The sequence below is a fragment of the Podarcis muralis genome, chromosome 16, assembly GCF_964188315.1.
Source record: "Podarcis muralis chromosome 16, rPodMur119.hap1.1, whole genome shotgun sequence".
Lineage (NCBI taxonomy): Eukaryota > Metazoa > Chordata > Lepidosauria > Squamata > Lacertidae > Podarcis > Podarcis muralis.
In genome coordinates, this window is record NC_135670.1 from 19,695,335 (window position 1) to 19,707,507 (window position 12,173).

General features: G+C 48.3%; 1 protein-coding gene across 1 annotated transcript in view; it reads left to right on the forward strand.

Moving 5' to 3' along the window:
* NOS1 (nitric oxide synthase 1) overlaps positions 1-12,173 on the forward strand; it is a 134,931-nt gene that overhangs the window by 116,916 nt on the left and 5,842 nt on the right. The window contains exons 23-28 of the mRNA XM_077920498.1: positions 843-1,053; positions 2,788-2,875; positions 3,401-3,522; positions 5,591-5,739; positions 7,054-7,248; positions 9,417-9,535. Of these exons, the coding sequence (XP_077776624.1) occupies positions 843-1,053; positions 2,788-2,875; positions 3,401-3,522; positions 5,591-5,739; positions 7,054-7,248; positions 9,417-9,535 (884 nt within the window). The remainder of the gene's footprint in view (positions 1-842; positions 1,054-2,787; positions 2,876-3,400; positions 3,523-5,590; positions 5,740-7,053; positions 7,249-9,416; positions 9,536-12,173) is intronic.

Genomic DNA, 12,173 nt, shown 5'->3' on the forward strand with positions numbered 1-12,173 from the left:
CAGCACTGGCACGGTCCTTAAGAAATCCAGTTGCAGCAGACTTCATTTAAACTTACAATAACTTATACAGTGGTGCCTCGCAAGACGAAATTAATCCGTTCCGCGAGTCTCTTCGTCTTGCGGTTTTTTCGTCTTGCTATTAGTGGCTTAGCGGCTATTAGCGGCTTAGCGGCTATTAACGGCTTAGCGGCTTTAAGAAAAAGGAAACAAACTCGCAAGAACTCGCAAGACGTTTCGTCTTGCGAAGCAAACCCGTAGGGAAATTCACCTTGCGGAACGACTCAAAAAAACGGAAAACCCTTTCGTCTAGCGAGTTTTTCGTCTTGCGAGGCATTCGTCTTACGGGGCACCACTGTAATGTCTAAAACCTTAACACTAAGCATACTATGTACAGAACACCACAGCAGAAGGAAAGAGAGACAGAAAGAGAAAGTGAAACCCAGACTCCTTCTGGCCTCTTATTATAGTCAGCATGACCTTGACAGAAAGAGATAACACAGGCATCCCCAACCTTCAGCTCTCCAGATGTTTTGGACTACAATTCCCATCATCCCTGACCATTGGTCCTGTTAGCTAGGGATCATGGGAGTTGTAGGCCAAAACATCTGGAGGGCCAAAGGTTGGGGATGCCTGAGATAACAGAACCAGTTGAAGCCAGCTGTACTCAGCTTCTCTGAAGGAACAACCCAAACAGCATGAACTTTCTGCTTGTTCCTTTCACACAGAGTAGCTTCCAGAACCCTCTTGAATGAAGTAGAATAAGAAAGATCTCTACACATCAGATCAAAACTCTCTGCACTAAGAAATGCGAACTGACAGCTTCCTGTGTCCCCTATGTGCAGGGCCTGCAGGAATACGAGGAGTGGAAATGGTCCAAGAACCCCACCATGGTCGAAGTTCTGGAAGAGTTCCCATCCGTGCAGATGCCGTCCACCTTCCTGCTGACCCAGCTCCCACTGCTGCAGCCTCGCTACTATTCCATTAGCTCCTCCCCTGACATGTACCCCGATGAGGTCCACCTCACAGTAGCCGTGGTCTCCTATCGCACCAGAGGTAAATTGGGACCACAGCTCAGTGGTAGAGCATCACTTTTGTATGTGGAGGTTGCCAGGTCCTGTCCCTCTAGTTTTAAGGCCTGGTCTGAAATACTGGGGAGCCATCGCTAGTCAGCATATAGACAATATTGAACTGGAAAGATAGATCCGTCTAAGGCAGTGTTTCCCAACCTTGGGCCTCCAGCTGTTTTTGGACTCAACTCCCATCATCCCTAGCTAGCAAGACCAGTGGTCAGGGATGATGGGAATTGTAGTTCAAAAACAGCTGGAGGCCCAAGGTTGGGAAACACTGGTCTAAGGCAGCTTCCTGTGTTTGACCTTGAGTTGGATTTATTTATTTTTTAATTACAAAATTCGCATTTAACCAAGCCTTATGAGGAACGGTTGAAAGAGCTGGGTATGTTTAGCCTGGAAAAGAGGAGACTGAGAGGAGATATGGTTGTTGTTGTTTAGTCGTGTCCGACTCTTTGTGACCCCATGGACCAGAGCACGCCAGGCACTCCTGTCTTCCACTGCCTCCCATGGTCAAACTCATGTTAGTAGCTTCGAGAACACTGTCCAGCCATCTCGTCCTCTGTCGTCCCCTTCTCCTTGTGCCCTCCATCTTTCCCAACATCAGGGTCTTTTCCAGGGAGTCTTCTCTTCTCATGAGGTGGCCAAAGTATTGGAGCCTCAGCTTCACGATCTGTCCTTCCAGTGAACACTCAGGGCTGATTTCCTTCAGAATGGAAAGGTTGGATCTTCTTGCAGTCCATGGGACTCTCAAGAGTCTCCTCCAGCAACATGGAGATATGAGAGCCATCTTCAAATATCTCAAGGGTGGCCACATGGAAAAGGGAGCAAGCTTGTTGTCTCCTGCTCTGGAGGGTAGGACTCAAACCAATGGCTTCAAGTTACAAGAAAGGAGATTCTGACTAAGCATCAAGAAGAACGTTCTGACAGTAAGAGCTGTTCTGACAGTGGAACGGTCTCCCTCGGGAGGTTGTGGACTCTCCTTCCTTGGAGGTCCTTAAGGAAAGGATGGATGGCCGTCTGTCATGGCTGCTTTAGCTGAGATTCCCGCATTGCAGGGGGTTGGACTAGATGCTCCCTGATTCTCATTTCCTACTCTAGAATTCTATTATTTCTATAGCGTTAAGTTAAAGTCACTAAGTGATATACTTTTTCCACTGTCGAGAAATGTTTGCTGGCAAAATTGACAATGAAACTAAGAGGAAGTGACAACAATGAATTTAAGGAAGATTGGAAGGACTTTATTGCATATATACAGAAGCAATGTACACAGGTTAATACATTAACAGGGTTCTAGGACTACTTGTAATTTTATTATGAATGGAGAATAAGTACCGGTAATTTGAATGGTTTTTAAATTTACAATGGGCATGTGGTATGCTGTTAGATAATGGGACCAAGGAAGGGACTAGGGGGAAGTCTATTTCTTCTGTTTGGTTTTGAGTTTGTATTGCTGTTGTTTTATTTTTGTTATTTTTGTTAAATTAATAAAATATTAGTTTTTTAAAATGAGAGAAATGTTTTTGCCAGCAGAAATGTTGTTGCGCACAAACAAAAAGAATAATTTGTTGTGCTATAAGTTTCCACTAGCGCAGCTGCTGTGTTGAAATTCCTCTGTTGTGCATCATTAAAACTCACACATAGCAAAGAGCGTGTTGGATACAAGTTTTGTGTTCCCGCTGCAAACCTGACCGGTCTTCTTCCTTCTGTTTTTGCCTAGATGGGGAAGGGCCAATCCACCACGGGGTCTGTTCCTCCTGGTTCAACCGGATACAGGCGGACGAAGTGGTGCCATGTTTTGTCAGAGGGTAAGATGGGGGGTGACGCTGTGGGTTAAACCACAGAGCCTAGGACTTGCTGATCAGAAGGTCAGCGGTTCTAATCCCTGCAACGGGGTGAGCTCCCGTTGTTCGGTCCCTTCTCCTGCCAACCTAGCAGTTTGAAAGCACGTCAAAGTGCAAGTAGATAAATAGGTACCGCTTTGGCGGGAAGGTAAACGGCATTTCCGTGCGCTGCTCTGGTTTGCCAGAAGTGGCTTAGTCATGCTGGCCACATGACCCGGAAGCTGTACGCCGACTCCCTTGGCCAATAAAGCGAGATGAGCACTGCAACCCCATAGTCAGCCACGACTGGACCTAATGGTCAAGGGCCCCTTTACCTTTACCTAAGATGGGGGGAAATTGAAAAAGTGTGGACAGCTGTGGAAAGATTGGACCAGATGCCCTCGGAGGTCCCTTCCAACTCTACCATTCTGTGATAATAACACAGGGGTCAGCCTGCTAATGTGTGATCATAAGAGAACTCTTCTTCCTCCCCCCCCCCCCTTTATGCAGAGCTCCTGGGTTCCACATGCCACAAGACCCGCAGGTTCCTTGCATCCTGGTGGGTCCTGGGACGGGGATTGCTCCTTTCCGGAGCTTCTGGCAGCAACGGCTCTTTGACGTCAAACACAAAGGTAGGTCCAGTCATCTACATGAGTGAAACAGGGCTGGGTGGAGGCTGGCACATTAGGGCAAGTGGGGCACTACCCTGCCAACCTACGCCTGCCCTCACCTGTCTGCCTTCCTAATATTTATTATTTATACCCCGCTCACCTGGCTGGGCTTCCCCAGCCACTCTGGGTGGCTTCCAACAAAATATTAAAGTACAGTAATGCATCAAATATTAAAAGCTTCCCTAAACAGGGCTGCCTTCAGATGTCTTCTAAAAGTCTGGTAGTTGTTGTTCTCTTTGACATCTGGTGGGAGGGCGTTCCACAGGGAGGGCACCACTACCAAGAAGGCCCTCTGCCTGGTTCCCTGTAACTTGGCTTCTTGCAGTGAGGGAACCGCCAGAAGGCCCTCGGTGCTGGACCTCAGTGTCCAGGCAGAATGATGGGGGTGGAGACACTCCTACTTGCAACCAGCCCCAATAACATTGCCTGCTGGATTAGGACAGTGGCCCATCTAGTCCAGATGTCAAGGACTGGACAGAGGAGGAATGGTGGAGACCGACCCCTCCCCTTCTCCTACACTTCCCAGAGAAGAGGGAGACAATACAGCGGTACCTCCGTTTACAAACTTAATCTGTTCCGGAAGTCTGTTCTTAAACCAAAACCGTTCTTAAACCGAGGCGCGCTTTCCCTAATGAGGCCTCCTGCAGCCGGTGCCCTTCCACCATTCAGTTTCCGTTCTTAGACCGAGGTAAGGTTCACAAACCAGGACACTACTTCCGGTTTTGCAGAGTTCATAAACCGAATCGTTCGTAAACAGGACTGTTCTTAAACCAAGGTACCACTGTATAGGTTTACAACAGTGGTTTGCAGAAGGTCATAGTTCAGAGGCTGCAGAGGGGAGAAGCTGGGAAATATTGGGAGGGGAACAGGAAGAAGAAAAAGCATAAGGAGAGAGACAGCTAACAGACTTGGTGTCTTTAGAAAGCATTCCAGACCCCCCTTCTCCCAGAACCAGGCGGGCATGGAAAGTAGGAGAACAGAAAGCTCAGAGGCAGAAAGCTCAGATCTGCCAATGTAGTGATGACGTATAATAGGAGAGACGGAGGGGGTGGGACTTTACCCGGAGCAAAGCCATTATGTAAGATAATTCTCCCTGTGAATACTGAATAAAAGACTTGGTAAGAACTCTTCTTGTTTATCTAATTCTTGGCTCCCCACCGTGGGAGGAATCAGGTTCCCTGAAGCCTGGCACCGGCATCCTGTTCTCACAGCGGCCAGCCTGTCAGAAATCTGCAAGGAGGACCTCAGCATAAAAGCCTTCTCCCCTCCCACAGCTTCTAGCAACTGGTATTCAGAAGCATTGCTGCCTCCAAGCATGGGGGCAGAGCATAAAGTAGCCTTGTCCTCCATGAATTTCCCCAATCCTCTTCTGCTGCCACCTAAGTTGGTGGCCATCAGTGCCTCCTGCAGGAGGGACTTCACTTCCATAGTTTAGCTATGAGCTGCATGAGAAAGTACTGTGCCCCCGTCCCCCCCGCTCCTTAACCTTCCGAAATGCATTGGATGTCCACAATTTCTAGCGTTACGAGAGAGGATGTCCAGAGAGGGATGGCATCTTCCTGCTGCTCAGTCTCCTCTGCGCTCAGCAGGGAAGAGGGCAAAACTAGAATTAGTTAGCTCTGGCTGTCGTTGGCTGCGGCGCCACCTACTGGTGACCTCCCAGCCTTCTGCCCAACCTGCCCCAATGGACACCAGCTACCACTGCCACCTAGAATGTCAAGTTCCCTCTGGGCACGGTATGAAACCCGCTGTTTGTGTCTGATCACTTGTGTGGTTCTTTAGTCCATGTTTTGAAATAGCGGGTTGTTTTTTTGTTTTATATATGGATTAGTTGCCTCCTGCGGGCACGCCTAGGAGCTCAGTTAGTACAGCATGAGATTCTTAAGCTCAGGGTTGTGGGTTCGAGTCTCACCTTGGGCAAAAGATTCCTGCATTAGAGGGGGTTGGACGAGATGACCCTCGTGGTCCCTTCCAGCTCCATGATACGATTTGCATTCTCCCCTCCCACCTCCCCAATCTGTCCCCCCAGGGCTGAAGCCATGCCCCATGATGCTGGTCTTTGGTTGTCGACAGTCCAAGATTGACCACATTTACAAAGAGGAGACCTTGCTGGCGAAAAGCAGTGGTGTCTTCAAGGAGCTGTTTACGGCCTACTCCCGTGAGCCAGACAAACCAAAGGTAACCTGTGATCAGCAGTGATTCCTGAGCTAGATGATTCCTTCTGCAATTGTATGGTTCTAACCCACCTGCGGATGGATCGGATTGTTTCACTCACATGTTCTTTCATAAGTCCGTCCAATCCTGTTTCTGCTTTAATCCGAGAGAGGCAGTGTGGTGTAGTGGTTAGAGTGTCAGACTAGGACCTGGGAGACCAGGGTTCAAATCCACACTGGGTCACATTGGGGCAGAGTCACTGACTCTCAGGCTAACCTACTTCACAAGGTTGTTGTCAGGATAAAATAGGTGGGGAAGGAGAACCACATACACCACCTGTAAAGATGGGATATGTGAAGTCATAAAAAATAAGGGTTTGTTTCCCAAACCAATGAATATCTTCATTGCCCTCCTCTGAATCATGGGCTACCTGGGGGTTGGTCACTGTCTCCCAGCCTAATCTACCTCAAAGGACTGTTGTGTAGCAAGGGGAACAATGTCTGCTACCTTAAGCTCCTTCTGAAGACATTTTTGTTTAGGCAACTTTATCTTGAGATACAACCCAATAATTTATGGAAGATCAATTTTGTAGAGGATGAGAGGGTTTTTGTAGTTTTTAGAGTTGTGTGAATGGTTCTAGAGTTTTCTAAACCGATGTAACGGTTTTTAGAACTTGCATTTTTAGGTTTTATTCTGTTTTTAACATATGAATCACTGTGGTGGCTTTGTGCTGCGAAGCAGTCCACAAATTTGTTAAAGGGGTAACTGAGGTATTATTATTTATATCGCTGTCTAAAAATATGTGTGCAAAGATTCCTCTTTAAATAGGTACTTTATCTGAATGCATGCATTCCTTTAAAAAAATAAACAAACCATAACAACACAGAGGTGTTTAAAATGCATTTGGAGCACTTTTTTTTTAGCCAAAAGCTGCATTTCAAAATTCAGAGAAGCATAAAATCTTGAGGAAAATTGCCGTCTGATCTGTGTGGCAATATGGGAAGCGTGAATTAGGTTGGCTTGCTTTAAAATGCAACCCAGATGACACTCTTTTCCATCCCTAACTAAGTCCGAATCTTGTGAGGACTATATAGGAGGATATTGAACCTACTGAATATGTGGCATAATTTGCATAATATGCAAAACATGCAGGTTGCCCCTACCCCTTCTCCCTTCCTCTTTGGGGTCAGCTCTGCAGTTCATTAGCCTGCCTGCAGGGGGGCGCTGTGCTTCAAGGATGGGAGCCTTCTTCCGCAACATGAAAGCAAACACACACACACACACACACACACACACACACACACACACACCATTGCTGTCCGCTTTCCCTTCCCATAGAAATACGTGCAGGACATCCTTCAGGAGCAGCTGGCGGGAACCCTCTACAAGGCGTTGAAGGAGCAGGGGGGACACCTCTACGTGTGTGGCGACGTCACTATGGCTGGAGACGTCCTCAAGACCATCCAGAGCATCGGGAGGCATCAGGGCAAGCTGACGGCAGAGGAAGCCAGCGCTTTCATTAGCAAGCTACGGGTGAGCAGCCATCCCCACCATCACTCAGCATGCCATGGGGGCAGCCTGTGGTGCCAGGCACCCTGCCAGCATCCAGAGTTGAAATCAGGCGGGTCCTGAACACAGGCCCCGCCTCCATCACTGCCCCTGGTGATTTTGCAAGGTCCCCGCACAAGGAGGTTACAATCGAAAAACCAGCATGGGTCCCCTTGAATTTTAGTGCACCCACCCCCAGGTAATCCCATTGCCCCCCCAGGAGGAAGTAGCATCCACTTTGGGAACCATCCTCTTCTCCCTCATTGCCCTGCCACCACCAAGCACTTGGCTCTGAGCCTTCTCCCCTTGGGGGGTTCCCCAGCTGCTGTCTCCTTCCCCTCCTTTGCATCCAGACTGTCAAGGCCACGCATGAAGTGAAGGACATGAGGCAGGAGTTGGTAATGCAGGTGAGCTGTGCACAAGCAAGCTGCCAGCTAGCTCTGCCGAAGCTCTTTTTATTAGCACAATATGCAAAACCAGTCAGGTACATTTCAGACTGTGACCTTTACACATCTTCCAATCCTGAGATTGAGGGGTGGTAAAAAGTTATTTTGGCATCTGTTTCCACCGCTTCATTTTCCCCTTGCACAATGTATGATGAAGGAGACAAAGGTCACAGACAGGGCAGGGCAGACCACTAAGAGAGCAAAAGGTTAGATAGAGGGCATGATGTTCAGACAGCTGTGGCTTTGTCTGCGGGTGGAAGTGTGCTCCACACCCAGCGGTCATTCCTTCACACACACCCTCTTTCTCCAGAACATTCCCTTCAGTGGCCTTGTCTCAGGCTCTCTGAGGGTTGTGTTTGCTGTTAGGATATTTCCATTCCTCCTTAAAAAGGGAACAGGCTGTTGTGTGTCACAAGCCTGCGTACTTCCTGCTCACAGGGAGTTTCCGTTTTGTATATAGCTTTTGTTTTCTGTCTGTTTCCTCGACACGAAGGCAAGCAGTCATGTTTTTCCTTTGTTCTGACCAATGTTGAATAAAGCTGTAAAATATGTTCTTCTGGGTGAATCTTCCGTGGAATGTGTCTGAGGCTCGTGTCGCTAATGGACTGATACTGTTTCCATGGGGGGCTGGGAATTGTCCAGAGACGATGATGGAGGCCTGCCTGATTGCCTCTGCCTCCCTGGCAGCATCCCAATATTCCTTCACACGAACCCTCTTTCTCCAGAACATCCCCTTCACTGGCCTTGCCTCAGGTTCTCTGCGGGTTGTGTTTGCCTGGCCAGGATATGTCCTCAGGCTCTGATAATGCTTCATTGTTTCCTGGGTGGAGATATAAAGAGAGTTGTTTGAAAGAGGGGTGCATGGACAGTAGCCTGCCGCACCGACCAAAGGGAAAAAATCAATTTTCCCACTGACATGGGGGGGGGTCCCCGGAAGCTTGAACAGAAGAGAATGTGGCCCTTGGGATGTTTTAAGTTCCCACACCCATTATAGTAGCCCTTTGCGGTCTTCTCTTGTAAGAAAGGAGATAATAATAATACTAATTTATAATAATCATTTATTATTTATACCCCGCCCATCTGGCTGGGTTTCCCCAGCCACACTGGGCGGCATCCAATAGAATATTAAAATACAAAAGTCTATCAAACATTAAAAGCTTCCCTAAACAGATTCTAACTTTACAGTCATACCTTGGTTGCCGAACGCCTTGGAACTCGTGTGTTTTGGCTCCTGAACGATTGAAAACCGGAAGTGAGTGTTCCGGTTTTCAAACGATTTTCGGAAGCCAAACATCCGGCACGGCTTCCGCAGCTTCCAATTGAGTGCAGGAAGCTCCTGCAGCCAATTGGAAGCCACGCCTTGGTTTTCAAACAGTTCTGGGACTCGAATGGACTCTCGGAACGCATTGTGTTCGAGAACCAAGGTACTACTGTACAAGAAAAGAGATTCGGGTTAAACATTAGGAAGAACTTCCGGGTGGTCGGGGGAACCGTTTGACAGTGCAATGGACAGCCTCAGAGGGTGGTGGGGTTCCCTCCCTTGGAGGTTTCTAAACAGAGGGTGGAGGGCCATCTTTCCGGGATTCCTTCATTGCAGTGGGGTTGGACTAGATGACCCATGGGGTCCCTTCCGACTCTACACTCCTGAAATTAACCATGCGTTGGTTTTTCTCCTCCTTCCCCCCCGGCCTGCCCCGCCCCCCGCAGGATGACAACCGCTACCACGAGGATATATTTGGAGTCACCTTGCGCACGTACGAAGTGACGAACCGCCTCCGGTCCGAGTCGATTGCGCACATCGAGGAGAGTAAGAAAGACACGGACGAGTGAGTCGGGCCCGCTGGCTTCCTTTCCTTTTCAAACCGGCGCGTTTGTTTCCCCAGAAACGTGTGGGCTGGGCGAGAGAATCCCTTTTGTCGTTCGGCTGACGCCATTGCTCGAGCTACGAGCCAAGAGTGGGTGGGGATCACCGGGGAGCAGGCATGTTGAGCCTCTAAGCTCCGCATGCAGAAGTTCCATCCCTGGGATTGCCGATTCAAACCGGGGGTGGGGAGCCTCAAACCCAGGGGCTGAATGCAGCCCTCCCGGCTGCTCTGCCCAGCCCTCAGAGCTTCCCCCAAATAGGCCACACCCCTCAGGAGTCCTGGCCTTTTTTTGCCTGGCCTGAACACACCTCTCGGACTCTGATAAATGCTTCTCGCTTGCCTGGAAAGAGGGGTGTGAGTAGAAACAAGCCTACTGCATGCAAGGTGAAATTTGCATTTGTTGCTCCGCCCACTTTCTCCTCTGGCCACGCCCACCAGGAGAGTTGCAGCTGGTGGCAGCAGCACTTCTGAAAACCGGGAGCCTGTGCTCTTGCACTTGGGTTCCTGCTTGCTGGTTTCCCTCTCTGGCGCCAGAGGTAAAGATAGGCAGAGTTCTAGTCACCATTTCCTACCTGCTAAGTTCTTTAAGGGTGATACTGAGACTCCCATTTGCCCTAGTACAGGCATCCCCAACCTGTGGCCCTCCAGATGTTTTGGCCTACAACTCCCATGATCCCTAGCTAACAGGACCAGTAGTCAGGGATGATGGGAATTGTAGTCGAAAACATCTGGAGGGCCAAAGGTTGGGGATGCCTGCCCTAGTAGCTCAGCCTCCACTCTGCCCCTCCCATTGCCTGCTACCCATCCCATTCAACTGGAGCTAGAAACATAAGAAACTGCCTTGTGCTGAGTCAGAGTGTTGGTCCATCTGCTTCAATATTGTCTACACTGACTGGCAGTTCTCCAGGGTTTAAGGCAGGGGACATTCCTAGCCTTATCTGGCAATGCTGGGGATTGAACCTGGGACCTTCAGCATTCAAGGCAGACACTCAGCCCTTGAGCTATGCTCTCTCTCTCCACATTAAGCGATCCTCCAAGACACCCTCAGCTGTTTTCTAGTGGGCCATGGCAGTGAGAACGGAATGAGATCCACTGTTGTAATATTTTGTTCCTTCTTCTGAGCTGGTGGCACCAGATGACCTAATCCCAACCCAACCCTGCCACCTACTGTCCAGAAATGGTATCGGCCATTCGAAGAGGTTTTTTTTTTTTGCCACATAGCAGCATTCGCAACATACATTTAAAGCAGATTTATACCGCTTTAGCTGTTGCGGCTTCCCCTGAGGAATCCTGGGAGCTGTAGTTTGTTAAGGGTGCTGGGGATTGTGGGCCTTCAACTGCAGAAGAAAGAGGCAGGCAAGAAAGGCTTATTCCGTGAATTAAACTTAGGAGCTAAGCCTATGGTTTGGTTCATGCATCGTAGTAAGCCAAACTATGGCTTAGGTCACATCCCACACCATACATTTAAAGTGCATTTAAAGCACATCACGTCTCCCAAATACTCCTGAGAACGTACCCCTCACAGTGCTGCAGTTCCCAGTTCCTTAATCAACCACAGTTCCCAGAAATAGATTGCACAGTGCATTTTTGCTAGGGCAAGTGTTGCACTGCATTCATTTCTTGTGCAATGGCAAAACTCAGCCATCCACCGGAGCAAAAGCCCCTTGCCCTAGTAGACAAGTGGACTCTGGATATGGCCCGTGGTTTGGACAGGTCAGGCTCAGATACAGTTCACGATAATCATACTGCTATTGGTGTGTGTAGTGGGGGGGGCGTGTATTGTTTTATTCTTAAATGTGATGGTTGTTTTTTAACCCAGGTATGTAAGCAGCCTAGAGATGGTTTGTGTTAGGCAACTAATAAATAACAGCAGTTAATAACGATGTATTAATTTTATTTGCCTTCTTTGAAAAAAATTCCAGAACTATAACATGTAATAGCCATTCAGTTCTAAAAGGAACAGAAAATACATCCCAGGGGGGAAACTGGTGAGGACATTTGTCTCGTGTATAAGGTGTGGGAATGTTTAGGGATGCAGGAAAGGATATATTGTTTAATGATATCCTTCCTAACTTGCGTTAGCAAGTTCTATATCTTAGCAGAGTAACATTCCCCTTTAAATGCACAGCGGTTTGCTTGTTGCAGGCTTGTCTGAGCATCTCAGTATAAGATTCCTGGTAAGTTCCCTTCTTGTCCCTATTAAAAAGAATAGACATGACAGTATTATTAAATATAAAAGTAGTTTACTAACATTCATTCAGTTCACAGTTGGATGCCTGAAGGCAGACTTAGGTTACAAAACTATATACACATGTGGAACTATCCCATAAGGGAGTTAGTTCCTAAGTGACTGCAAACAGGCAGTCACTTCTGCTAACACATGGAAAAGCAAAATGGAGAAGAGACAAAGGAAGGAGATGTGCTCCCTTGCCCAGGTTAAGCCTCACACAGACACACAGGCCTCTAGTCACATGCAGAGGACGCTCAGGAGGAAACAGGAAGTTAGACTCCTGGCTGGTACAAAGCATAGCATCTCCATGCTAGGAATGTTGTACTTGACTGCTCTGTGTTTCGCATCCCACATAAGGCAGTTGCTTTG